This window comes from Falco rusticolus, chromosome 1 (genome assembly GCF_015220075.1).
Source record: "Falco rusticolus isolate bFalRus1 chromosome 1, bFalRus1.pri, whole genome shotgun sequence".
Classification (NCBI taxonomy): domain Eukaryota; kingdom Metazoa; phylum Chordata; class Aves; order Falconiformes; family Falconidae; genus Falco; species Falco rusticolus.
The window spans coordinates 18949877-18977682 of NC_051187.1; the positions used below are offsets into that span (position 1 = coordinate 18949877).

The 27806-nt window shown below is 51.6% G+C and overlaps 1 protein-coding gene across 1 annotated transcript; it reads right to left on the reverse strand.

Moving 5' to 3' along the window:
- Positions 1-94: 94 nt before the first annotated feature.
- Positions 95-27372, reverse strand: CPD (carboxypeptidase D). Its single transcript, XM_037372984.1, has 21 exons — positions 26693-27372; positions 24010-24257; positions 16000-16142; positions 15118-15287; positions 14164-14531; positions 13559-13750; positions 12467-12634; positions 11186-11295; positions 10649-10751; positions 10011-10153; positions 9276-9445; positions 8413-8724; positions 7116-7311; positions 6716-6851; positions 5767-5916; positions 5254-5349; positions 5096-5160; positions 4806-4937; positions 4228-4413; positions 3816-3915; positions 95-3161 (listed from the first exon to the last, which is right to left on the reverse strand). The coding sequence occupies exons 1-21, from the start codon at positions 27370-27372 to the stop codon at positions 2935-2937; spliced, it is 4095 nt and encodes a 1364-aa protein (XP_037228881.1). The 3' UTR covers positions 95-2934.
- Between the last annotated feature and the right edge of the window lie 434 nt (positions 27373-27806).

The window sequence follows — 27806 nt, forward strand, 5'->3', positions numbered from 1 at the left end:
CGCACCGCGGGGGGCCGCGCTGACCCCGGGCCCAGCGCCCTCCTTACAGCCCCAACCCCCCCTACCCGTCGCAGGAAGAACCAGCCAACCCAGGTGGACATCAAAATAGTTTTATACAGATTATTGGATCTCAGTAATACAGGTAAAAAACAGAGGGCCCGGCTCTGGGCAGAGCCAGGCCTTGCCTCACGCCGCCCCATCCCGCTTCCAGGAAAAGGCGATTCAAATCCCTTTTAAAAATGTACATTTGAAGGCACAGTGCATGGACCAACAGGCTCCAGGGACCAGTGGGGGACCAGCTCCTCGGCAGAAGGGACCTGGGCCCTCCTGTGGGCGGACGGAGGGTGAGGGGCCTCCCCAAAATGGTGCCCAACAGCCCAGCGCTCTGCTCTGGCTGCAAGCAGGGAGCGAACGCCAGGCCTCCCACCTGGTCCTGCTGCCTAGAAAAGTCTCCCACCTTCACAGAACATCTCAAATACGCACCTACGCCAAGCGACGCGCAAAACGCACTCTCGGGGAAAGGGCCAGTTCCTATGGAGACTTATTGCTAGTGGGACAAAGCAAGGCCAGCTCAGTGGGCTGCCAGAGCACAAAAAGCCCAAACTGAGCCCTAAGAGCCATTTGCAAACTCAATGTTAATATAAAACCCTGCTAAAGCCCTCAAAAGCAGGCAGAGATCAGGCAGGGTTAACACTGCTGTGAGCTGGTGTGCTGCAGCCCATCACACATGGCAACAGGTCACAGCCCAGGACCAAATCCCATCACCCTGCTTAGCACTAGGAGTCGGCAGAGATGTTCATGGCTCCTGCAGAAGAGGCAACAAAAGCAGCTCTTTCACATGACAGCAATGTGGGACAAGAGCATGGGGAATGCTCAGCCTCACCTCCCTGTTCCCAGCACACCTCCCCAGCCAGATCTTACCACATTTCTTGCAACAGAATTCCCCGTGGAACAGGGAAGAAGGTATACTGCTGTCTAAGGGTTATCTTTGTCCCTCCAGGTGGCTGCACAAAACCAGCCGAGACTATGAGCATGGCAGCACGGCCCCAGGCACGTGGTTCTGGAAGGGCATCTACCACATGCAGAGGTGGGGAACAGCTCAGGTGACAAGGCCCAACAGCCTTCAACAGGGAACCCACCGCACTGTTCTCCCAGAGGAGACCAGGTCAGAGCCCTGCAGAACAGACCCCATCATACATTTGGTGCAAACACCCTCCTATAGGCACCAGGTGCAAGTTTCACTAGTGGGCCTCCCAAGGCTGCTGGAGAACAGATCAGCTTGGGGCAAACTACATGCCTAAGACGTTGCTGCACCAAGCTTCTGCACCCATGAATCAGTGCTCAGGTCAGTGGGGCAAGAATCAAAAGAAGAAAATGAGCAGCAAGAAAGTAAGTGCCTATTCTAACCCCAGCCTTCTGCCCAGAAAACACAGGAATGTCAGAGATGCATAAAGGCTTTGGAAATCAAACGTTTCATCCATTCTTCCCTCCTGGACATTGTTGCTATTCCCCACAAACCCCATGTGTCTTGGGGATGCATGCTGTGGTTCCCCTTTCCAACTTCCTGCCAAGTGCTATAAAACAGAATTCGGCTGCTTTTCCCTCCTCCTTCCGCACAGCTGTTCAAGCCCTTCCTCACACCTTGCACCCAGGCCCCCACAGCAGCAGACACAACCGCAGACACACAAGCCAGTGGAGCTCTTGCTACATCAGAGACACTGTAGCAGCAGAAAAGAGCCAAGCCAGCAGGCTAATTTGATGCCCACCATCACCAGAGCTTGATGAGAGGGTGTTTCCAAAGTGCTCTGATCACTAAATGATATTTAGGTGGCCAGTGGCAAATGGTGCAGCTTTCCTTCAAAATTTAAGATTGAAGCTGAGCCATGGATACTCCCATGACCTCTCCCTGCTGCTCCAGTAATGCTCAAATAGAAAGCAGTGGTCAGATTTCACCGTTTCCTCCTGAGCAGTGGTGGATTTGAGCAAAACTGATCAGGTGGAGGCAGTAGCTGATTGCTTTTCTACAGTACCCACCACAACCAGTTTATCCATTTGCTGTAAACAACCTTCAGTTGCTCTTTCAGACACTGTGCTGTTGTAATGCTAACACGAGACCCCAAAGGCCAAGTCTATTACACAAACAAAAAGCAACGAGGGGTGACGGGGATAAAGTTTCTTCCTTCCCCAGAAGTCAGGAACAGCAGTATCGCAGAGCTGGCAAGCAACTGAACTCGTCAGAGTTCACTGAAGCTCTGACATTTGCTCCTTTCTCCAGCTCATATCAAGAATGGATGTAATCTCCCCCGGCTTTCAAGATGCCAAGTCACCACCTGGAACTAGCAACACATTTGAGGTGCTCCACAACCACTGCAGAACACAGCAGGCCACAGCATCTCATGGTGGGGAAAAGCTCCAAGTGAGCAACTGAGAACAAAGGGCTTTTGGGGGGCTTTTTTGGTCTTTCTCCAAGGCCTGCTCTGCAGAACGCGGAGTCAAGTGAAGGATCTGGCTTCCCCCAAGTATAGAATGGAAAACATGAAATCCAAACAGGTAGAGAAACTGCTCTGGAGTGCTGTAACTACAACTCCATGCCGGTCTTGGGGCACTTCCCCACCATCTGCTCGCTGTGTTGAGATGCTGGGGAAGTGCTAAGAACTCTGCTGGCCACCCTGTTAAGTTGCCTTTCAAACAACATCACATGAACCTCCAGATCATGACCCAAAAACGTAACAAGCCGTGCCCTTAGCCTGGAAGCAGCCTCCAACACCCACTGATTTGCATGGCCATAGGGACAGAGCAAATAGTAGGGGGAAGTTGCCACCCACACCTCTGGAGGACACATCCTGCAAGCTAATGTTTCAAAACTGAACCCCAGGGATTGCCCCCCACCACCGGGTCTGGTCCATGGGAACCTCCTTTCCTGCCCAGGAGGTGTCAGTGTTTGCTAGAGTACAATGTTTCTTCTTCAGTGTCTGTTTCGTCCTGAAATTCGTGGCTCAGGAGGGACTTCTTGGAACCAGTGGACATCATGCGGATTTCGTCCTCATAATCATCGTGGTGTTGCCGGAGGCGGTGGAAGCCATCCTTGTGTCTGTTGGACTTAATTGAGCAGACACACCAAATGATACAGGCGGTGAGGACCAGAGCAGACATACTTGCACCTGCCAGAGAGAAGGCATTAAAGTTAATGCCACGTTCCCCACCCTAGAGGTCCCTAGGCTTGCCACACTCCGTCTTCCCTTCTACAGTCACCACCACTTTCCTCACTTCACTGTGACCCTTCTCCTCCCTCCTAGACCACAGAAGACATGCCATGCAAGACAGCTGCTCCCAGAGCAGAACTGCACTAGCTTTACTTTCTGTGCTCACAATCTAGGATAGCATCAGTGAGCTCCCCTGCAGACCACTGGGTATAAACTCTAGCCTCCGCAGCAGCTGCCACCTCAACATCCTAAAAAAAAAAATTATCTTAATGTTTACCTGGTACCAAAGCACTCCAAACCTGGGGAAGAAGCAAGATATAGCTCCCAGCTCTACACATAAACAGGCTCTCCCCATTCCAGGTATCTCAAAGTCCATTCCAGACCCTTCAGAACCCTGCAACACACTCCACCTCCTCCGTCCCTCCCATCTTCTAGCCCAGCATCACCAGATCAAAGGGTTGCTGGACCAGTTTGCAAGGACAAGCATGCATTCAGAAGGGAAAGCAGGAGATGGCTTAAGTCTGCAGGCTTCCAGTTCAGTGAAGGGTCATTGTCAGCATGAACTGGTAGAAAAAGCAAAGCTCAAAGCTTTGATCAGAGGTGTCACTTTACCTGCAACAGTTACAACCAGCTCCCTTGGCAGACCAAATATCCTGTTTTCGGTGTCAAATACAATAAACACAGAGCTGGGTGCATCATGACGTACAAAGACCTGCAGAAAGACACGAGAGCTCAGACTGTCTCAAAGCTTGCACCTCTGTTAGGTGTCCAGACAAAAGAGATACTTGGCATCCACCTGGTCCTGACCTGGCCAGCAAAGACAAGTGCAATGAAAAGGAAAGCTGCTGCCCAAAACAACCCTGCTGTGCTGGGAAATTCTTCTCCATCCTATACCAAGGCAGAAAACAGCTACCCTGGGTGCACAACCAGCGGCTAAACACAGCCAGTTCTGCAGAGCCCAAACAGGGATGCCTTTATATGACAGGGAGTGGGGGAAACATCCCCAGTACAGGCATTCATGTACCTTGACATGTTTCTGCTGGTACCCGTCGGCCATCGCGTTGATGTTATGCAAACCTGGAGCCAAAAGCACATGGAAATAGCCGCCTTCTTTAGTATAGAGCCTCAAACCTTCATTAAGAACGATGGTAGCTTTAGAAATTGGCTTGCCACTCTTGTCTTGGACAAACCCATGGACTCCCTTATGAACCTAAAATAAAGCATTTGAAACACACCACGTTCAGATCGGAGCATATGGCACATTTGTAACTGAAGTAGAATCTAATCTTCCCCTCAAGATGCAGCCCATTCTCCATCCCTGACACCCTAATAAGCAGAAGCACACAATACTGCAAGGACTGCTCAGCCCACAGGGAGGCAACGCAGCACAGATGTTTAACTCTCATAGCAACACATTTCCTGGTCACTTGCTGCCTCTGTTCAATCTATTCCTCACACAGCCTAAATTATGACTGTCTGTAATTACACAGCATCAACATAAACACAAAGACTCTCCATACTGTTTTCTTCCTCCCCACCTCCCCCCCCGGGCCCACCACCTTCATTCCTTGCCAGAATTTCCTCCCACAGACTGCGGCTCACCTCCACGAGCATGCTAAGGAGAGATTTCCTGTGGTCTGTCCACAGGCCAGGAAGCTGTCCCGCGCTCGGGAAGTAACAGCAGCCTGTATAAACAGTGATCTCAGGACAATGACCAAACATAACGCTGAAATCCTGCAAAAACCAAAACGACAGTTACAACAAGAGGCGGCATTTAAAAAGCTTTGCAAAGTGCAGCTGGTGGCAGGGAAGTTTTGCGCAGACATCAGAACAAATACGTTTTTTAATGCTTGTTTAGCAGAGATGGAAAGCCTTGTGCCATGATAGAGTACCTTCATACTTCCCAAGTGACTGTGCCATTCAGAGCCACGGATCACACCGCCAGGAATATTCTCATCTGCAAGAGCGAGAACACAGCTCTCAGACAGATCTGCTCCTAGCAGAGTCCAGCACAAGCTGACAGGGGGTTAAAAGATTCAGCCAAACATACCTGACTTATTTGGACAGCCTGGCTGGCCCAAATGCATCAGTGGATGGTTGTTTGCATACAAAGATGCCAAATGCTTCAGTGTTTCTTTGTTCTCCACTACAAAGAGAAAAGTGAGACTTTGAGAGTGCAACTCCTATTCACTGGAGGGCAGATTCCCACTCTGACCCTGTGATCCTGTATTAAATAGCGACACATTGTTTCAGGGCCATTCCAGATTTCCTCTAACACTGAGGGATGGTATCAAAAGCAGACTTTATACCAGCTTTGGCAAAAGAAAGATTGAAGTACTGTTGTAGGAACAGAAGTGGTAAATATTCTGATCCCTAGCTGAATCCTGTGAGGTTTTATAGCTTTACTTAGACTGTCAACTCCACAGTCCAAGAGCTGAAGACAGAAGGATGCTACAGAACACCACCAGCGCAAAAAGCTCTTCCACCATGCAGTCACATGAACTTCTGCGGAGACAGCCCAAGGGTAACTGTGCAGGCAAGGCTCTGGAGGAGTTAGTCATACCTGTCTGCCCTGGCTTATCATACGGGTAAGTGACCAGCAGAGATCCTCCATCCAGCGCAACAGAGAGACTGAAATCCCGCTTCAGTATCAAGTTCTCTACAATGGCTCTGGTCTCAGGCTCTCGTGTCCCTGAGTACCGAGAGTAATTGCCTGTAAATCAGAACAACAAATAGAAAAGGGAATTGACAACGGTTTCCTCTGCTGTTTGAGAGGCCAACAGTACATTTGTTTATGTCTGAAATTGTCTGCTGCATGTATTAGAAGTTATTTGTTAGACCTGAGCAGATGCACCTGACAGATAAAGCAAAGCATCTAGTTCACTCTACCCATGGAGGGGGAATTAATCTGCAAAGTTAAACAAACGTGACATGTCACTATTTCCTTTTGTGACGCAGTAGGTATTTCATGTGTTTGCTCTCCTCAACATCACCAAACTGACATTTTCTTAAGGAAGCATTTGGGATGATCCCAGCCAAAGCCAGCCAGAGAGAACACTTCGTCACCAGGAAGGGTGGGCACAGCACTGGTAACAGTGCTAGGGATACAGCAGGCAGTTACACAGAAACCAGAAAAGCAGGGAAAAAAAAGGAGACTGCTTCTGGGGAGCATGAACAAAGAGCATTTTTGAGAAATCGGGGGTTGAAAGAAATGAATTAACAGGAAAAAATACACTAGGTGTTGTCAAACCTCGGGACTATTCCTAAAGAACTTTGCTTAGTCTTTTCCTTGCAAACAAGAGACTGCAAATTACCATCTCTAAGGGGGATCCAAGCTTTGAAAGCTTCCCAGTGTGCTGCCTGAGCTCCAGGACAGGAGTGCTGCTCTTTTTACAGGTAGACCTTGTAACCAAATGACTACACCCAACCCCAGAGCAGCTAACAGAAGACTTCTACAGCAGCCTGCATTTCTACAGGGACACTACACACCACTTGGCTTTAATTTGCTTTACTTGTGAAATCTGTGTCCAGGTCTCTGCCGTGAGCATTAGTCTGGCCTATCTTCGATGTGCAGCCTCTCTCCTGCGCTATCTCACGTCCATCTGGATTCAGGGAAGGCACAATCACAATCCGTGTTCGGTCAATCAGCTGAGCAAAAGGAGGAGAAACAGTACATAAAGTGCAATTAGTAGGGTTCATTCTCTGTACATCTCATTTGCCTGGACTTCATCCTAGGAACTGCCGTCAGAGGTTCCCACTCGCCCCGTGGCCCTCAGCACCTTCCATTATATACAGGATCACTGCAAGCCACAAGTCAGTGTTAACAAGACAAGTCTCTCCCAGTCAGCGCCGTCTTCTCTCTCAGGATACAGCTGGAAAGCTTCAAGATGGTCCCTTGCATTGGCTCCTCACCTTTGTCACAGCAGCATTCTTCTTGTAGCTCATGCAAAGAAATTCTGCCAGTGCCAGCAGCAGCTCTGTACCAACGGGAGCGTTTCCATGAATACCAGCAACAAAGCGGATCTTTGGCTCCTCAGGCTCAGACTGGTTGGGCTTGTTGGAGATTTCAAGGGACCAGATCTGACGGAACTCGACACTCTGACCCAAACTGCCAAGAGATGAGAAACCAGAGTGTCAGCTCAGGAACAGAGCTGCGGCCCTAGCCTGGCCTTATGGAGAAATCCCAGTGTGGAAAGGAACTGCTGCCAACCTCCATGAGGAGGCTGCAAAGGCAAGTGACAAATAAAACAATCACATCACATGAGCAGATTTGCAGCAGCACTGAACACAAATCACTATGAACACCAGTCTGAACACAAGTAGCTGTGTAAGAATGTATCCAGGTGCAGGTGTTGGTTTTTTTGGGTTTTTTTTCCCCCCTTCAGAGCAGCATACATCTGGACATCAAACTAATTTATGATGCAGAAGTTGTTGCTACAGTCATGCCATTAAGTCAGCCAAGTGAATGCAAGCAAAGCAGGGAACACAATCGGGGCTGATGCAACTGGAAGGACAATAGAGGCTACAGATCAGAAAAGTGGCCTTGGCACCAGTGGGGACAGCACATGAGCATGTTGTGCCTGGTAACAACAAGCAAATGAGGTCCTGGGACAAAGAGGTTTGTGCTTTCTAAAGCTGACAGAGGGTAAGCGCTACAGGTCACAAAGAAAAGCAGAGGACTGCAGCAGCTGGTCTCCTGCAGGAGGGCAGGGACCTTGGCTCAGGGCAAGCCAACTCAAACACATCATGCACCACTGAATTAAATCTGAAGGCAGACAATCTGAAAAGGCTGTCTGAGATTTGTGAGTCAAATTTTGATTATTTTTGCTGGGGACTCTTTCACATGGTGGATGTCAGAAAGGATTTGGAGAACGGAGGAAATAGAATGCATGAAACAGAGGTATTTGCAGAAGCCTGGGATATCAATGCTGGGAATACCACCAGTCCCAGGCACCCCTGGGGAACTGACAGCACCCCAGGTTTAATTCAATAAAATGATGTCTCATGAAAAAAGCACATGGATGCATCTGCGAGTGCCCACAGCCACCATGCCCTTCCCCATGTGGCTCCTTTGAACCCGGGGACCACAGGGAAGGGGAGGGACGAGCTCCCCATCTTTGCACTGCATTCATGGCTCATCATTTCACTACTTCCCTACCACAGGCTGCTACTCAGGGGGAAGCTGAGCACTGCTGCTTTGAGTTTTGACCTGGTGAGATTTATGATGTGTGGGAAGTTCAGATAGAGGCCTCGGAGGAACTCAGAGAGGTCCTTGTAAGGACGGTATCGGTAAGGAGAGACATCCCTTGATGAAGTAAGCAGGAGGCGCTCCAGGCCATTCTCAGCAGACAGATCTTTGATCAGGGTCTCAAACTCCTTCTCGTTGGGGTCACTGGTGTCTGGGGTGTTCAAAACCGGAACTTTCCCCTCCTCCACTTTGATGTCTGTCCGGGAAAGAGTGAAGTTGACCTGCACCCCACCTTTGCTGCCAACTTCCACTGTCTTAGTGACTGGATCATACCTGCCCAGGGAAGAGAAGGCACAAAGAAATGTCAGGCATTTGAGACCTCACACAAGCCAACCCCCTTCCTGACTAGGCACTCACATGGGACCGCTACTGCTCCCCTGCCAGAAGTGAGAAGCATACAAAGAGCAAGAACACTTCAAAGGGACATGGGAATGGCAGGAGGACAGGGAGCAGCTCAAGGCCTAACATGGCACTGAGCTGCTTTTGGCTCAGGTGTTGCAGGGTTATGTGGCAGGCTGGCAGGACAACAAGTCAGGCTGCTTTAACACAGGTTTTGGCAGCAGTTGAAGTGATGAAGTCATTTCTGTGGACAGCTGCTTGCAAGAGAATTTCCCCTAAAGATAACTAAGTTATCAATTCCTCCTCCACACCACCTCCAAACAAGGCAAGATCTGGATTGCACTTTGACATCAGGATAGCACCACACTGCTACCCCTGCACAGGCCAGAGGGCAGGAGACACAGGCGTGCCTACAATGATGGCACTGCTCCTGACGGGGAAGTCAGTCATGCAGCTGTTTGCTCCTTGTGCCCCAGCTTGCTCACCCTCGGGCAGATGCTGTGATTTTGTACGTCCCCGGGACCAGGAGGCGCCAGTAGTCTCCATCTTTGTAGGTGGTCACCGGGTGGTCGATGTTGGCCACACTGATGGTGGCGTTGAGAATGCCCCTTCCATCCATAGCATCCAGCACAAACCCCCAGACACCGCGGTGAACCTGTGCACAGACACAGAGCCCTGCTGAGTGCCAGCCCTCACTCTGCCTCCCACATCCCACCAGCTCCCAGCCCAGGAGGTTCAGCATTCCCAGAGGAGCACCATGTTCCAAAACGGTTCAGGTTACACTCGCCAGCAGCCGGTGTGGACAAAGATCACCTGATGAGTAGAATGAGCAATTGTTTGGCTCAGGGTGCCACCACAGCACTCTGCTCCACACCTTTGTTTACGTGCCCCAGGTGCGCAGCGCTACCACCAGCCCTGACTCAGATGGGAACAGCACCTAATGGCCACTCTAGCCTAGGGAAAACCAAGGTAGTGGTAAATAAAAAGCCCACATCTGCATCACCTGGCTCCTATTCCCATACAGATTTTTGTACGTTGAGAAAGAGGGGAGAGGAGGAGTGGAGACACGTTCTGTTGGGGATGATTTCCATGGAAGAGGTACCCTGTCTGGCCAGCAAGCAGCACTCACTTCAGCCTGCAGCTTAGCCTGTTCATCCAGGCATGTCTAATGCAAACCCCGGAGGCAGCTCACACAACTGCTTCAGGTCAAAGTGTCTCACCTGTTTCATGAACTGGAGGAGAGATCGGCGATTCTGCTCCCAGTATTTTGGCAGCTCCTCTGCTTTTGGGTATTTCACACAGCCCAACTCAATGGTCACTTCAAAGCAGTTTGTATGTAAGTAATTCCAGTCTTGCATCCCACCTACAACAGGAATGTAAAAACAGTTTTGACAAAGTCTCCTGAAAGCAACTGTAACACAATTCAAAATAAATAAATAAATAAACCCCCAAAAACACCAAACAGCAGAGAAAGATGAAGTACAAACTACAGCACACCTTTTATAGTTGGGGGGGGGGGGCGGGGGGAGCTTTTACACAGGGCAAGAGATTCAAGCTTCAAAGGGATGCCAGAATAGCAGACAAATAACCATCCTTCTTGTAAATACCTTCCATGCTAATATCGTGCTGTAAAATTTTATGAAACTATTTTGCTAATAGCCAGAAAAGCTACACTGTAAATTCCTTCCCCCAGGAATAACTTTATCCGAGTACATTATTTAAGAGGTTATAAAAGAAACCTGAGTCCCAGTAATCTGGGCTGACCAACACAGAGTTTGCGACTGATCAGACTAAACTCTAAGCTGCACATGCATTAACCTGGAGGCAAAAGTTGTAAGAGATTTAAAGTCTACTTTACCTGGAACGTTGTACCACTGAGCCCCATTAGTGATGCCATGCGGGAAGTACTCCGTGGGGTACATATCCTTACAAGGGCTTCCCTGATACATCTTTGTGTTTTCCTGCAAAACAAGACACAACATGTGAAGCTGAGTCTGTACTCCACAGCCACCGGCACCGTCTAACATTAGTCACACACCTGGGGTTACCAAACACAGAGGTTCATGTAGACGTGTGCTTGCATGGCTGCAGCACAAACTGCACCCCAACCCAGACACCCTTGCTCTCCTCCAGCCCATGTACAGCATTTTCCACCGCCCTTCAGTGCACTGGCCCCCATGCCCACACAGAGCGCTCCTCCTCCTCCTCCAGGGCCCACAGACAGAACATGCTGGACATCCATCCACTCATGGAACCAGAGCGTCCCACAGCACCAAACAGTAACGCCAGGCACCCACCGTACCCACACCCTCCCCTACCAGCTGCTCAGGAGGTTCCCAACAGCATCAGGAGTTAACCCAGCACGATGTGCCCATGTTCCTGTGAAGAGTTTTACCTTGGAGTAGGAAAGCGCCAGCTGCTGAAACACAGCATCGTCTGGAGATTTACTGTATATGGCTATCCCTTGCTCATCATCATCAAAGGGGTAATTAACCACTAGAGAACCTGCAGGGGAAACAAGCTTTGACTCACACTCAGGCTTTCCATATGAGCCCTCAGCCTAATAGGGGAAATTTCTCTTTCGCTCCAGTAAGTGCCAAGTCTCCTGTTTCTCAAGACTTGGCATTAAACAAAGCATTAAAGCTCAGTGGACAGAAGAGACACAAAAAAGCACAGGAAGAGATAAAACCACACCCGGCTGGGAAGGTGAACCCAAGCCATGACACAAAGGTTCGGTTCTTCCATGCAGGAGGGATGAGCACAACCTCATAATAATCACTTTCACAGAGGAGAACAAGCAAGGGGAGGAGTTTCCTAGAACACGCATGGTGCTCTTGGCCCAACTGCTGTAGTTTTCCAGCCTTCCGGAGTTTACTGCAAGCACTGACAGATGATAACGTCTTTGGCTTTTTGTAGCTTTCCCTAAGCAAGTTGTATTAATGGCACCGCGGAACCCCAGACACCGCCGTGGCTGCAGAGCTGCCAGCCCCCTCCTCCCCACACACAGTACTCCTGCGCTACAAAAGCGAGCAGGCTAGCAGAAAGCACCTGCAAGTTACCCCAGCTACAAGCCAGCAGACAAACTGTCTAGGGAATGAGCTGTAATACAGAGAGTTAATTTAGATCATGCCCAAAAGATAATTAAATTACAGCAAATTTCATAGTTCCACGATGCGACTCACGGCAGGGAGCCCTCAGGATTACAGCTTGTTCCCTTCACTTTATGAATACTGTGAAGCCTGTAACAGCCGCAGCACTATATCACATTCCCAGACCCAGCTGCTGAGCAACCACCGACAAGAAAGTCCATCCCCACCTTGCAGCAGGCAGCAGGTTAGCTACTCCCCACTTCAGAGAAGTGCCTGGGACCCTCCCAGCAGCCTCTTCAGCTCCCTACAAACATGCCTGGGGACATGGTTTTCACTCCCATTTCCAGCTTCTTATCCATCTTCCAGCAGCACAAAAAAGGGTTGATTTACTCTTTGCGTGTGTCCTTTGCAAACGGCCCTCCCCCTGTTGCAGGAACCCAGCTGCTGCTGCTTCCCAGCGAGGACGGGGCAGAGAGCTCTCTGCGAGAGCTGCTCGGTTCACACCTACAACACCGTGGAGATACCCCTGCCAGCGCCCATCCCCCGAACCTCAGTGCAGAGGAAGGAGCTCGGCTGGGCTGCCATACCTCCGTGCAGGTTTGCTGAGAGCACAAACGGGTAAGTCTTCAACCAGGTCATGACAGCAAGAGTTTCTGGCTGCGGTGGGTCTGCCACATGGAAGAACTGATCTGGAAAGTTCCGGTTCAGGTCGTAGTTGTTGCTGTTGTTTCTGCCAATGGTACCTCCTCTGTCTCCTGAAAATTAAACACAAGCTCAAGCTTGCACACTATGCAAGTTTCCACTGAAGTGAGGGGATTTACTAAGCACCCTCTTACTACAGAGCTTACAACTATCCATCAAGGGAGGACAGCAGAGAGCACAGCAGCGCGGGGGTTTCCTACACCCCAGGGCGAGGGGACAGCCACACTCCCCTTCAGCGGGAGGTCTGCTCTGCACAGGGGCGTCCCGGGGGTCCCAGAGCCCTTCCAGTGGGTGTTCGCACAGGCTCCCCGGGCCAGTCAGACCACAGCAAGCAGAAAGGCAGCGAACTATGAACAATCCAAACAGCCGGATGTCAGGACCACAGAAACCTCAGAGCTCACCTTCCCAAACCAGACGGACAAGTTCTTTGTTAAATTCAAGCAGAGCTCTGCTCCCAGAAAATCATTCTGGACAGACTTTGTTCTGCCAGTCTGCAAGAACCACGCAGTTTTAAGGACTTCCCCAACGGAAGTTTTTGCCAATTTCAACATCACGATAAAAGTCTGTATTATCCTTGGACAAGTGCTCTGCAGACAGCCTGGCTCCCACATCACATGTTACTAAAAGCATGGACCAAAGCACAGCAAGCATGAGCTGTGTCAAAGGAATGCCTTTTTTAAAAAATAAGCCTTGGGATAGCCACAAACCATAAGGGGACCCAAAGAGGGGCAGCATACAGCACTGCTGAAGTGTAAGAGCTCTCTCCAACACCTTCAAGCATCAGTCAGCCACGCACATTCTGCAGTGCGAGGTCCTCCCACTCATCCCACAGCACACACCGAGTCCCTTCTCAGCTGACCTGTCCAGAAGGCACCTCTGCTGCAGCAAGGTTTCCAGATTTCTCACAGGTACCACGAACCCAAAGGCTCATTCTCAGAGCTAAAACCCCATAGATATTTCAGCAGAATCAGCAATACCTTCCTGGGACTTCTCGTAGCCATCAGGGTTCATAGATGGCATGATGTGAATCCGTGTGCTCTGGACCAAATCAGTCACTTCAGGATCTATGCCAAAGTTCTTGCAGAGGTACTCAATGAGGTTCAGCAAAAGCTCTCGCCCCACAACTTCATTCCCATGCATGTTACCGATGTACTTGAACTCTGGCTCCCCTGCAGACACATGGCCACACCAAACAGACAATTATAATCATGACATTAAAGCTTGGAGACATCCCGCCACCCTGAGCATTGCTCTCACCAGCCTTTCTGCAGGGCCGGAGGACATTTGCCTAAAATTTACCCTTCTGCTCCCACAACACCAAAAAGGACAAACATTGTTTCAGGGAAACCCCTTGGTCCTTCTGTCCCCAGAGCTCCATGACCAGTGTAGATGTCCCCAGCCACACGCTAGTGCCACTCACTGCACCTGGTTGCTTTAGAAAGGATACTTCAAGGGGCAGCTCAGCCTTTCTTCAGACATGTGCCAGGTCTACACTCCTTTCTGCTCTGCTCACAGCTTCCCAACACAAAGGGTCCGCCACTTACTTGCGTTTGTGCCTCACTGAAAAGGATTTTCCATTTACCTGGTTCATGGGTGCCAGGGTTGTCCGAGATCTCCATTACGTAGAGCTCCCGCAGCTCCACTGACTTGCCCACAGAGTAGAGTCGGGTTATGTTGGGGTACTCATTGGCGTGCCGCCGCAGGAAGATCTCCATGTCTGAGAAGTGATGGTGGCGAAAGTCCACAGGTTGGATGGGTTGATGGAGAGAGGTTGGGCTTGGGGCCTCTGCCTGCGCAGGGGTGGGGGTGACGGTAGGGCCGGGAGCAGGCGTCGCTGTGAACTGTGTGATGTTAAGAGCTGGTGGCATTACAGTTGGCTGCAAGGAGAAATCAATCTCTGTCGCAGCTCCCTCCTTCACTTCAATGTTCTCTCTGGTCACTGGCATGTAACTGGAAAAAAAACCCCAGCTCATTTCAGCACAGAGGCTCTGCAGAACAGAGCCCTGCAGCCTTCCCACCACTGCAGCCTACTCCTCCCAGCCTGAACTCACTGTGATGTTAATGATTACGTGAGAAATTCACCTGCAAACAAGCTCACAGGATTCATCCCACCAGCCTCAACTATGTGGCGGTCCTTGCTGTGCCACAGCAGCTCCTGTTTATGGGCTCACCGGGGAAGAAGCCCCAGGCAAACCACAGGGCTAAGCCTTGGGGCAAGCTACATGTTCACACCCAGACCCAAGACAACACCAACTCTTACTGGGATGATCCTACTCCGCTTTCTCCCTCTGCCCAGAAAGTAAGACACAAGTTGCTACAAGCAATTAAAAGTGACAGAAATGCTGTGCATCCAACAGCACCACACTGCAGTGGGGCATGGGGTGAACAAACACAGCTGCAGCTCTAAGCTGGAGTTCTTTACTGCTGCAGCTTCCAGCCAAGCCCCTTAAATACACAAGATGCTTTGGGGGCAGAAGTCAAGTGAAGGAACATGAGCAGCTGGCAGTGTAGAGGCAAACTGCCACAGAGACATTACCCCATTACAACCGCGGTCACATTGTAGGTCCCAGGCACAAGCAGTCGGTGGTAATCGCCAAATTTGCCCGCCGTGATGTTATGGGCAATACCGGCAACAACAATGGTCGCGTTCTCCAGGCCAGCTCTGGTGACTGCATCCCTGACAAAGCCTTTCACACCGATGTGGACCTGAGGAAAACAATACAAGAGCCTGGCTGAAGACAGGCAACACCAGGGGAAGCGCATCCTCAGCCAGCAGTACTTGCCGGCCCTTCCCTAGACACAGCAGAGCAGGCCTGGGATTCAGACCGTGCTTAGCCAGACGGCAAGGATGGGAATTCCAGCACATACTGGGAAGGCAGCAAGATCTAAGAATTGATTCCCCCTAACAAATCCTCTAATTCATTGACATGGGCACACGACAATTCCAAGATGGCAAGGTTACAAGGCATACTGAGGGACAAAATGCAACTGCCTCCTTTTCCAGCCTAAAATATCACATGCTCAACTCATAGATGGGCATCTGGAGAGATCCTGGCAGAGGACTCTACAAGCCAAGGTCTCAGCAATGTTGGTGCTTCTGAACATCACTGAATATTCATGGCACTGAGGCCATACAGGTACTCTGCATTACATAACAAGAACCGCACTGATCGACCTCTCTAAAACTGCACCCCACGAGGCCCCTCTCTGCTATCGTGGAGGATGTGGGAACAGTGGCAATACCACAGAGAGACACAGCAGCTTTGTAACCACCAACCTCTGCACAGCAACTGCAGCGCCGTGTTACCACACGCAGCAAACAAAACCACAGGAGCAACCAAGCACAGTGCGCTCAGCCCACCGTGGACACACAGGTTTCACAGCTGCTGCCCCTGTGCCCCAGCCCAGCCCACACTACCTTCTCAATGAAAGCAAGGAGAGAGTCCCGGTTGTTTTCCCACTCCTGCTGAAGCTCGGAGGTCGGCGGATATTTGCAGCAGGACAGCTCCAATGTGATCTCAAAGCAGTTGGCCCACACATAGTTGTAATCCTGCATCCCACCTGAGAAAACAAGGCAGAGACATGTCCCAGGAGCAATGCACAGACATCCTGCCATGGGATACACATTTTGCCTTGTCCTTCAGCCCCCCCCGCCGGCATCTCATCACGATGCTGCCCTAGTTCCAGAGTGAATGAGCCAAGGAGAAAAGTCAGAGCAGATCACCGTGACAGCCTGTACTGGGGAAGACTGAGCCGTCTCTCCCAGTAACCAGCACGCCGGGCCATTCACATCAGCCACAGACAGTTTGAAGATGACAGTCCCTTTGGTCTCACCGCTCAATCAGCTCTTGGAAATTCATACAGGTTCATTTTACTGCAAAGACATCTTCCAGACATTACAAATCCAATACGCCAAGGCAGGCATACCGCAGTTGGTGTATGACTGCTGCCGAGTCCCTCGCTGTGCATTCCAAGCTACCTTTGGATCTGGGGGGTCTTCCTGCAAGAGATGTTGCTGCACCCAAAGTGAGCTGCAGGTCTCTGATACAAAGGAGCACACCAGACCATCAGCCCAGGAGGCGGCAGATCAAATCGGCATGCCGAAGTCCGTTTCAATGACCACACAGCTGTTCTCCCAAAAACCTCTTAGCAAAACTCTAGATGAGATGATAGCAAAATTTCTCCTTCTCTGCCTCCTCAGCTGCTCTTTTCCTCCAATTCCTTATCTGAAGGTCTCCATTTATTTGATATTTAGAGCAGCCCTAGCACAAACCCTGATAAGGTCTGACACAGTGACAGCACGCAGTGAACTGCAGCAAGTCACCTTCAGAAAACTCTCCTCTTGACTTGGGAGGGCAGTGATGCCTCCCGCACTGCCAACAACTCCTGCGACCCCGCAGCAGCCAGGTCCCACAAAAGGAGACCAGGACGCAGACTTGTCCACCTAAGAAACTCCAACTGGGAAACTTCTTTTCCCTGAGACCTGCAGCCAAGTATCCAGCCTCCTCCCACATCTCCTCCTTAAGGCAGCAGTCTCAATCAGTTGAAGGATGTTGCAGCACCTAGGGACAGCATGCTAGCTTAGCGTTAAACCAGCCAAATCTCCGTGAGCACCAGAAAGCAGGAATGCAGAGCTGTTTCCCAGCATTAAGCTTATCTTGCTACTCTTGCCCTTCAGAGAAGCCACAGGCACTGCTACGAATCAAAAGGGTCACCTTGTTCCAGCAAATGTCCTGATCCCGTTTGCTGAAGTTCACGTTCAACCCTCAGCAAGCAAACCTGTTTCTCAAACAAGAATGAATCCTGTACCATTACATCCTGTACCTGTACCAATCCTCCATCCTGTAGGACTGGAGGTCTACAGATATCAATACTCATGATCTGAAGCTCGGACCTCAGCATGCTGCTTGAAAACTGCAAATGTTCAGCCCTCTAAACATACACGGGAGCTTTCAATAGTAAAAAGGACATTCCAAAGCCACCACAAGTCTGCAAAACAGGTTTCAGAGTCACCCTGCCAAATCCCGTCACATGACTGTAGCCAGATGTCATGGCCACATGAGAGGATCGTTACCACCACCACCAAATCCAGCAGTTGTGTCAGTATGGAAAACATGCCACACTAAGTTTTAAGTGCACACTGTCGATATCCTGTGGGTTACACAGCCTCCCTCAGTTACAATCCAGGCCTTGGCCACCACTTCCTAGACGGCTCCATCCCAACCCACACAGCAGTGCCTGCGACCACTCAGCCCAGAGACCTCTGCACACCGACCAAACAACTCCCACCGGCACCAGCTGGACACGGGGGCCCAGGCAATGGGTCTCTTCTGCATGAGTTGAGGAAGCCAAAGTGGCTCTCAGAAGCCCACCTGTGACGGAACAGCTACACATTTGCTCCACAGGAGGCAGATGGAAACTTCAGGAGGAAGGAAAGCAGGAGACAGCCTATGGCACGTGTCACGGCACCAGCCTGCGTGACCCCAGCAGGCAAGCCTGTAAGGAATACATACTTTGTACTGCCATCCTTTGCTTTGCCCACCAAAGTGCTACATTAGTGCTATGCTAATAAACCTCACTTGCTTTATCCGAGCAGTTTCCTAATCATTCACAAGCTCCTTTGCAAGCAAGGGACCCTCCGAGGTGCTGGCCAATTAACCAGCCAGAAAGAATCAATACCACGATGCAAATGCACTACCTGGCATTTGCAGAGGCTGTGTTAACGCACAGGCAGGAAAAGCTAACAGCAGCACTTTACCAAGCAGAGAAGACTTATAATAACCATGATGGCTGTAAGCATTCACTGTCCCAGAAGGTCAGGGACCGCTGCTCTGAATTCAATAGCCCCACTGCACTTGGGTAAAGCAGGGATGGGCCGACAGCATAAGGTAGGATTTAGAAGAACAAGACCCCTGGGAAGATGTGCAGGATGGTACCACAACAAAGATGTCCCAGTTCCTCTCATTTCTTCTGGGAGCCTGCTGCTAAGAGAACACAAAGCTTTTACTGTAACAAATCAAATGTCACTTGCAGCCAGGAGAGCATTGCAGCTTGTTCATGGGCTGAAATCAAACCAGGAAAGCGACTTCTCTGTCCAGCAAAAGCGGCCAAAAAGTGTTTGAAGATTTTAAAACTCTCCAACTCAGCTCAAGACATTAGAGGAACAAGGCCTGCAAATCTGATACATACCCAGTTCTATTCAGCTCCTGTTACCAGGCTTAGAAAAGTAACCCACAGCGGGCTGCTCTCTCGCCAGTAAACACCACGCAGAGTGAAACAATTTGCCAGCCTATAACCATCTGTTCATAGCAGGACGCTAATGCATTTGAAAACATCCATACGTAAACCAGAGCCATTATGAAGCATATTTAGTGCTTCATCTGCCATTCAAGCAAATTTAGGACAGATGCTCACCCATAATAGAGCAGCAACGGACTAAATTAGAGCTTGCTACATCAATTTCAGTAAAACTGTCTCTTTGAGAAAGTAGTCCACTGCATGCTTGAGAATTTGGATTGTATCCGTTGCACATATTTGGCCTTCACACAGCCCCGCTGCAGAGCAGGACAGTTATTTTTGCAGCATATGGAATTACGTATTTTTCCATATACCATCTGCACAGCATCTCCTGGATACACAGAAGATCCGGAGGTGTAGAGAGAGACCTGTACAGATCCCACCATCAGCAGAGCACTACATTCAAGCCACAGAGTGGAAAAAGCATGCCCAAGGCAGAGGGCTGTCAGACTACAGTGCTTCTACTCTACCTACCTGTTTAAGTAATATCTGAGATAAATGCCGGAATAAATCAAGCATTTTTTAATCATAGGGTGTCTTTTAGCCCACACTGCATAAAGCTGGAGCCTCCCAATCAGGCATCATACTACCAGTGAGGAGAGCAAAGCAAAACTGAGCTGCTTACAATTGCAGCAAGTCAGTCCCTGGCTGGCCGTAGGTCACAAAAATGCTCAGAACAAACCTCTCTCCTGCTCTGTCCCACTCCTTGAGCATCAGGACTGCACTTCAGGCAAGGATTCCAGACCTCTTGCGGCACAAGTGCTGCAGAGTTCACGCTGACAAGCGTGCCTCTGCTCCCTGCCAAGCTCAAACCAGGCAGGCGAGCAGCAGAATGCAGCTTTCCAGAGTCAAGCCTTGGGATCCAGATACCATAAATACAACACGTGCCAGGAGAAGCTTTCCAGGCCAGCCAGGAAGGACTCTATTTTCAAACTGCACTATGCAGAAACCTCTCTAATTCCAGCTCTTGCTGCAGCAGACATTAGGAGATAAGAGCCTGCAGGTAAGTTAAAGCAGAGAAACAGTTGTGTCTGCTCTGCAGAGAGAGCAGATGGCACAAAGCAAGCTAGAGACATGATTAAATATGTGGCACAAGTCACTCCATGGACAGAACTGCTTGTCTTGTAGCACGAGATTGGGTGAGCACCAAACAGGCAGGGAATGTTTTGGTCCATTAGTCTGCAATCATTAGAACTCAGAGGAGGTGAGGTTTGAGCCTTCAACTCCAGCAGCTGCATTACACAGCCCCGAGCAGCACAGCCCCGGGCTCTCTCCAAGAGGAGGGCATTCTTCCCGAGAGCTGAGCACCGCCCTGCAGTTCACATTAGATGTGAGAAGAGGCATCACAGACCCCCGAACCGCCAGGCCAATGCTTTTCTTGAGAAGAAAGCAAAAAATTGCAATAAGAATTTTATGAAAACACTTACAAACACATAAGGGCAACTAATTTGTGTTTATCTCAGGAAAACATGGCTGAAAACTTCTACCAGAGCTCACACTGTGCAACTCCTGCCATGCCCAGGAAACAGAGGCCACCAGAGCGATGCCACAAGCACCCACTGTTCTCAGCGCTCAGCTGCTCCGTGTTTGATGCCACTAGAAGCTGTTCAGAAGCTCAGTGTGGCTAGTAACCACAGTCAAAACAACCCAGTAAGCACACACATAACCTAAATCCACTTTTCAACCTGAGAAGTGCCTTCTGGTCGATACCAGAAAGGCCTCAAACGCTTGGGCATCAGAGAGTCAAACTAGCAAGGAAAATCGCTTTTAGTAGGGGACTGCAAATAACAACAAGACCTTCCAAGGCTGCCCACAAAGCATCCTACTGAACGTTACACTCAATTCAGTTTCTCAGCTGGGCTCTTTACAAAATAAAGGCAAGCATATCCATCCCACAGATAAGAAGGCTTAAGCGGTTTCTTAACAGCTTTCCAAGCATCACCTGGACCATATACTAGCTCAGACTTGCATGGATTTTCCTAATCTGGACCAGCCACTTGGTAGTTAAAACCCCCAACGGTTAAAAAGGAAGGAATAGCCAGAGCGTGTAGGACAGATAGCCTCTAAAAACCGTCCCAGTCACAGACGTGCTTATCTATAGCAGCTGGAATGCAGAAGCCAAATTCAGCTGTCTGGCGGCGAGCCATCTTTCTCTGTGCACACTTGACCTTAACAATTACTCCAACGGTTTGTACTTGCCATCTCAGTTTGACACACGTAAGAGGTTGTTTGCAAACTCTAATGAAAGTTAATGGGGTCTGGCACCAACATAAACCTGAACTGGTAACTCTGGGACAATGAATCCTGTGGCAGTTTGCTTTCCAGCATGTTTGATTTCACATGATAAAATGTGGCAGGAAAATTTCCACCTGTTGAGACATTATGTTCTCATTTATTTGCTTTTCCTGGCTTAGGTTCACGTGGAGCCTACAGTCTCTCCTGGCACAACCTGACCCGCATGCCCTGCACCGTCCACAGAACCGTGTGCTCTGGTTGTCTCCAGAGCTCAGCCTGGCCCAGGGAGCTCCCACGGGGTACTGGGATTTCCCCAGCCTCATTTTACTGCACATTTAAATTCTGCAATCACTGGGAAAGGCCTCCTGGTCGGAGTACAAGCCTCAGCAGTCCCTGGCATAGAGCTGAGCGAGTCAGATGACTTAATACAGCCACCGTGGTAGTTTTGCCACTTCTGTCACACTGCGTACAACTAACTCCCCTTTGCCTGCTCTTCATCCACTACTAAAAATAAATGTTAAAACCTAAAACCCCAAAGGGAGACAGTAAATTCACACAACATCAAATTACATGTGTCCTGGCCTCTGCAGCATCGCTCAGCTCACCCACGTCCCCGTCCTGTCCCCCCCCGCCGGATCTCCGCTCTCATGGGTTACGCTTTACGCAGGCTGCTCGGGCAGTGCTCCAAGGGCTGCCATCACCCTCCACGGGCGCACCTGCAACAGCAGCCAGGCGTGAGTTACTGCTTAGGGGAGAGATCACCCAGGTGCCCAGCGGCTCCTGTCTGCTCAGCAATGCTCCATCCTACGAGTTAGCATCGTCCTACGAGTTAGCATTGTCGCACCCTCCCTACAACCTCTGCCCGTGAACTGCCTACAGCCATCAGCACTGAGCCCGAGATGGTGGCCTGGCAGAGCGAAAGGGCTTATTTCTGCAAAGGCTGGATGCTATTGGGTGTAATATAAATCACAGCAGTGACAGCACAGAGCAAAGTGGTCTCCAGTTCACACCTCACCATCTCCTGTGAAAGGGAAGCAGGGGAACCTCTGCTCTGCTCACTGGCAAGGCAAAGGCAGCCTGAAAGGCTGGGGCACCAGTGCCACAGCACAAGCCAGGCTTCTTGCACCCCAGCGGGAGGATGAAGAAGTTAACCCCACAGTGAAAAATCCTGCTTGCTGGGGGCAGGGGACACATGCCTCAAGCTCTGGAACCACCCTCCCTTCAGAGCACACCCACCTCACCTCATTACAAGGGCAGAAGAAACCTTAGAGCAGCAGCTAACAAACCTCCTGACTGAGATGTTTGCCGATAAAGACCGTCACCAGAACAAGGCAGCGCAGATCATCCAGGATATCCTGTTCCCTCATAAACAAATTCACCAGATTACACAAACCTTCCTCCTGCTGGACGTTTCACAGCAGCAGAGCAAACCCTGAGCCAGCAAACACCAGGGCCGGTGTGCTCAACAGGGTGGAGGGAAGGAGACAGCTGCTAGACAAAGAAATAAAACTGCATCTTATCTGAGCCAAACATCTTATTTGACCAGGGAAATCCTAGGCAATGATTCAGCCACCACTGACATCAAGACTTCCTCTTCCAGCACAGAGGGGATACATTCAGGTCCAATAACAGATCCCCCTTCCTCCCTCCCAGGAGAGGCGGATGCAAGGTTAACACAGGACTCTGCTCTGAAGCCCGTATTTTGGAAAGACGGCATCTTACCAGAATTTGCTGAGCTGTAAGCTCTGAAGGATAAACAACATTTGATGTCACTGCACGCTCAGCACTCCTGCCATCACCCCTCTGCCCTAGCACGAGGGAAAGCCCAGCAGTCCTGGGCACAAAGCAATGCAACTTCTTTGGATCATTTATGCAAGGGGTTTTTTGTGTCCTCACCGCAGAAGCTTCTGCATCATCTGGCGAGGCCATGATTGTACAACATCCGCTGAGGGGGCACGGCCATGGCAGAAGTTTTTCTAATGACACGGCCAAGATTTCTCTTCCCACCAGCCCATGGAGCCTTTTCCATGAGAGCATCTCATCCCATAAATTATTGTTTAAATCCCATCTTCAGCAAAACTGACACACAGAGAGCAGCCCACTGCGCAGCTGAGCCAGGCCAGCCACCTCCACGCAAGCAGAGTGGCAGCACCAGGGGGTAAATGACTTATACTCAGATCAGTGCAGCTGCCTAACGGAGAGATCAGGAGCTCACCTAGAAGCCCCAGCAGACCAAATTTCAGATCCCTTCCAGATCCCACTGCACTGGTGGACAAGAACAAGATGTGCAGGTTGTCACCTTCTGCACAGGTCTAACAGCAGAGCAGTTCATAGAACAGCTACCTACCCCACTTCCAGCGAGAACAGCTAGGTTAGCTCAAACCCACATTTAAGGTTTTACATCGTTTTACAGGAGGCTGTTCTATAATCATTTGCAAATTTACAAGTTTGGAGGTTAAAAAAACCTCACAAAATACCAGCATTGGTTTAATACCTTTAACAGTAGTTTCCTCTTTCCTAAATCAAAATGTAGTAACCATCTAGAGACCTAACGACAGTTAATTTGGCAAATGAAGCCTCCCACATGCAGGATAATTCTCCAGCACCTAACACAGTCAGGAAGAACTCTCCAGTTTGCTGTGATCTCTTCCCTATGAACATCTCCCAAGCTGTGATTCACCAAACGCTTACTGGTGCGCCCATGATGCCACCTCCCTTTATTTCAAGCTGCTAGAACACATTTGAAGCTAAAAATATCACTTCATCCACCGTCCTCTCTTCTGTGATAATCACCACTGGTTCAGATGTCAGTTCTCAGTAGGAGCAAGAAACTATTTCTGTAAAACACTCTCTTAGGCAAGCTAGCAGAGCTCAAGCATTCCCCAGCACAGCTTACCTTCTACATCGTACCACTGGGCACCATTTGTGATGCCATCTTGGAAGGTTTCTCCCTCCTCGCCAGGGCAATTGGGTTTGCCAGTTCTCATTATGGGGTGATGCGATGCATAAGCTTTTGCCAAATATTTGAACACTTCGTCATCAGCTGATTTACTGTAGACTCCTGTGGGCTTATGTGTGGGAGAGTCATCATAGGGATAGCTTGCAACCACTGAGCCACCATGGAGATTGCCAGAGAGCAGAAACCTGAGGTTGGGAAGGAGAAGAAGAAAAAAAAATAAAAAGTCATATTGGAACAATTTCAACAGGAAGGTAGCTACAGCTGCCCAACCAGTTATTCTGCTGCCTTCCCATCCAAACAAGACTCCAAACTCTACGTGGGATCAAGGCAAAATGTACCCACTGGACAAGCTGCCCACCAGTAACACCACTTTGGAAGAGGAAGCGACTGGACCCTGCTCCACCAGCCCTGCACAGGGAGAACGCCTGAGGAGCTGCAGCCACACCAAGGCTACGTTACAGATACACACTTGTCCAACACCAAGCTGGCTACAGTTGGACTAAAAGGTACACTGTGCTGGGAGACGTATCCCCTTGTACTGAAGGCAGCCTGCAACACAGTGAGCAGGATTGTCAGAGGGCCTGAACAGCATCCCAGGGGGAGCATGGTGTGGAATTCAGCAGATTTTTGCAATAAACCAACTCTCAGGACGGGTTTATTAACTCCCCAAACTGACATCTGGCATTACTGGAGACGAAACAAGTTTGTCACTGCAGCCTAAGACAGAGCCCTCAAACTCTGGGACAGACAAGCAGTGCCCCTGTGCATGAAGTGATGTACACAGCTCTTCATCAAGCTTTGAGCAACACCTGGTACGTACAACAGAACCAACTCACACAAACAACATCTGGATGTGACAGAGCTGTTAAAATCCCAAGTCAGAAAATAAAGCATGGTATGTCCTAGATCACACTTTTAATTTGATCCCAGGCAGCACAAACATTTCAACAAATCCCAAAGGTAATTGTCTCTGCTCTTCCTCTTTCCACCCAATACAGCACTGAGGAATAAAGAGCTCTCCTTCTCATTCAGCTAAAATGGACTTAGTTTCTGAGCAGAGGTAACGTGACCAATACCTTTGCCTTGCTTAAAACAGCACACACGCATTGCATTACACCCACTATCTCTTTTTTTAATCAGTTCTGTTTACCCAATCATTTCTCTATCAGTGGTTATGTTAGTCTAACAATTGTACCAGCATTAACTGGTGCTGCCAGGCAGAGGGATTCACAAAGCTCCGCGTTCTTCCTGTTTCACCCTGGCTTACATGCCAATCCCAACTCAACCACTTACAAAAAATAAAAAGCCCAAGGTATTTTCAAAATGGTATTAAGATCGTGCACGAGTTTCCCTAGCAACTAATTTTTAGTTGAGCCAAATCTGGAGGGATTTTAGTGCAAACTGCTGCATCAGAGCTGTCCTAAAGGATCTTTAGGACAAGCAATTACTGGTGCCACTCATTAAATTCCTCTAGAGCAACAATCCCCGTGGGCACTGCCATCCACCAAGCTTTCATATAGTTTATCCAAGCAAATTTTGTTGCCTAAAACTGAGCAAACATTATACAATGCTCAACATTGCATGTGTCGGTTGGATCTAACCAACAGCCTCGCAGTGCAACCACAGCCATCAGCCATCCCTTCTCCCTTTATCCCGGTTTTGGGAAGAGGATTGCCAGCTGTTTCAGCGTGTTGCTCGTATCCAACCAGGCTTCACATTCTGGCTTTCCCTGCAGAACTTCCCACGGCTGGTTGCGCTGACCTTTGCGGTTTGGACTTTCCACATTTCTCTAAAGAAGAGCACACAGCAAATGGCGAGACAGCACCCAGCCTGGCCACCGCACCTCCCGGGGCCACCCCGGGGCCCAGCCCGGAGCTGGGCTTCAAGGGTGCCACCGGCCCGACCCCAGGCCCGGTGGCTCCCTGCCACCCAGCCCCCCGGCAGGCGAGCACCCAGTGCGGGTGCTGAGGGCTCAGCGCTAAGGAAGGCAGGGGGCACAGGGGCCGCAGGAGCAGGGCCTCTGGGAGCACTGCTGCACAGGGCATTACTGCCAAATCCAGGGAATTTTCCATGAAACACAAAGACGGGGGGATGCACCGTGGGACACAGCTCTCCCTTAACGTATCTGCGCACAGGCCAGCTGTACACCTGCACCCCAGTATTTCAAGCACCCCACAGCTCACGGTAAAGCACCACCAGCCCCAACAGCAGCACCCGCAGAGAAGCTCAAGACGAAGTGACGAGTTTGCAGCCGCAGGCTCCTGGAGAAGGGACACAGGGGGCTGGGAACGCGGGGCTGTGCCCACCGGGGGTGGTGGCAGGTGCACCCCAAAGCGCAGCCCCGGACCCGCTGGGCACACGGCTCAGCACCGGCGCGGCGGGCAGGACCGACCCCCGTAAAACGGCCAGCGTGGCGCAGGAGCCAGGCTGGGGGGACGCAGGTGGGGAAATGGGCTCCTCCTTCTGTCCCCCAGCCCTGGCAGGCAGCGCTGGGAGAGTAGGGCGAGACCCCGGGAGTGGGGCCGGGGGGGACCCCAGCGGGGGGAGCGGGGCCGGGGGGGACCCCCTCCCGGAGGGGAGCGGGGACCCCCCCGGGGGGAGCGGGGCCGGCCGCACTCACCTGTTGCGGCGCATCCAGGCGATGAGCGCTCGCACCTCGGGCACCGGCTCCAGGTCGGGCTCGGCGGCCCCGAACTGGTCGGGGAAGCTGCGGTTGAGGTCGCGGCCGCGGCTGTTCTCCCGGCCGCCCCCCGCGCCGCCGCCGCCGCAGTCGCCCTCGCGGGCGCGCTCGAAGCCATCGGGGTTGAGGCTGGGCAGCAGGTAGAGGTCGGTGCCATTGAGCAGGCGGCCGATGCGGACGTCGCCGGCGGCCCAGCCCCGCACCAGCTCCTGGGCCAGGCGCAGCAGCAGCGGCCGCGCCAGCGGCTCGTCCCCGTGCATGTTGCCCACCAGCTTCACCTGCGGCCGGCCGGGCAGGGCCGCGCCGCCGGGCTCCTCGCCGGGCCGCTCCGGGCCCAGCCCCGCCGTCAGGCGCAGCACCCACAGCGGCCGCCCCTCCACCGACTCGCCGATGCTGAAGAGCCGCGCCAGGCCCGGGGGGGCCGCGGCCGCCAGCGCCCGCAGCGCCTCGCCCAGCTCGGCCGAGTGCAGGTACCGCAACGCCTCACCAGGCGCCGCCGCCTCCGCCTTCTTGATGTGTGCGGCGCGGGCCGGGCCCCGCAGCAGCGCGCACAGCAACAGCAACAGCAACAGCAGCGGCAGCCGCAGCGCCCGGCCGAGCCCCCGCGCCACGCTCGCCATGGCCCCGCGCCGCCGGCCTCGCCGCTCCGCCAGCCGCCGGGCAACGGGAGGCCGTGCGGCCTGGCCCCGCCCACGGGCGGGCGCTCCTGCCGCCGCCCGCCAATCAGCGGCGGCCGAGAGGGGAGGCGCCGGTAGGGCGAGGCGGCGAGGGGCCAATGACAGGCGGTGGGGAACGGCGCGTCACAGAGGGGTGGGGCGGCGGGGAGCACCGCGGCGCCCCCTGCTGGCCGCACCGCACCGCGGCTCCGCGCCGTCCCCGGCCCGGCCCGGCCGCCGCGGGAGGGACGCGCCGGGCGCGGGGCCGGGCGGGCAGCGGCGCCGCCCGAAGCGGTGACTGCCACCTCCCGGGAGAAAGCGGCCGCGCTCGGCGCCTCCCCGCCCGCAGGGGCTGCCGGAGCCCGGCGGCGGCGCTGTCCGGTGCCGCGGGCGCCAAT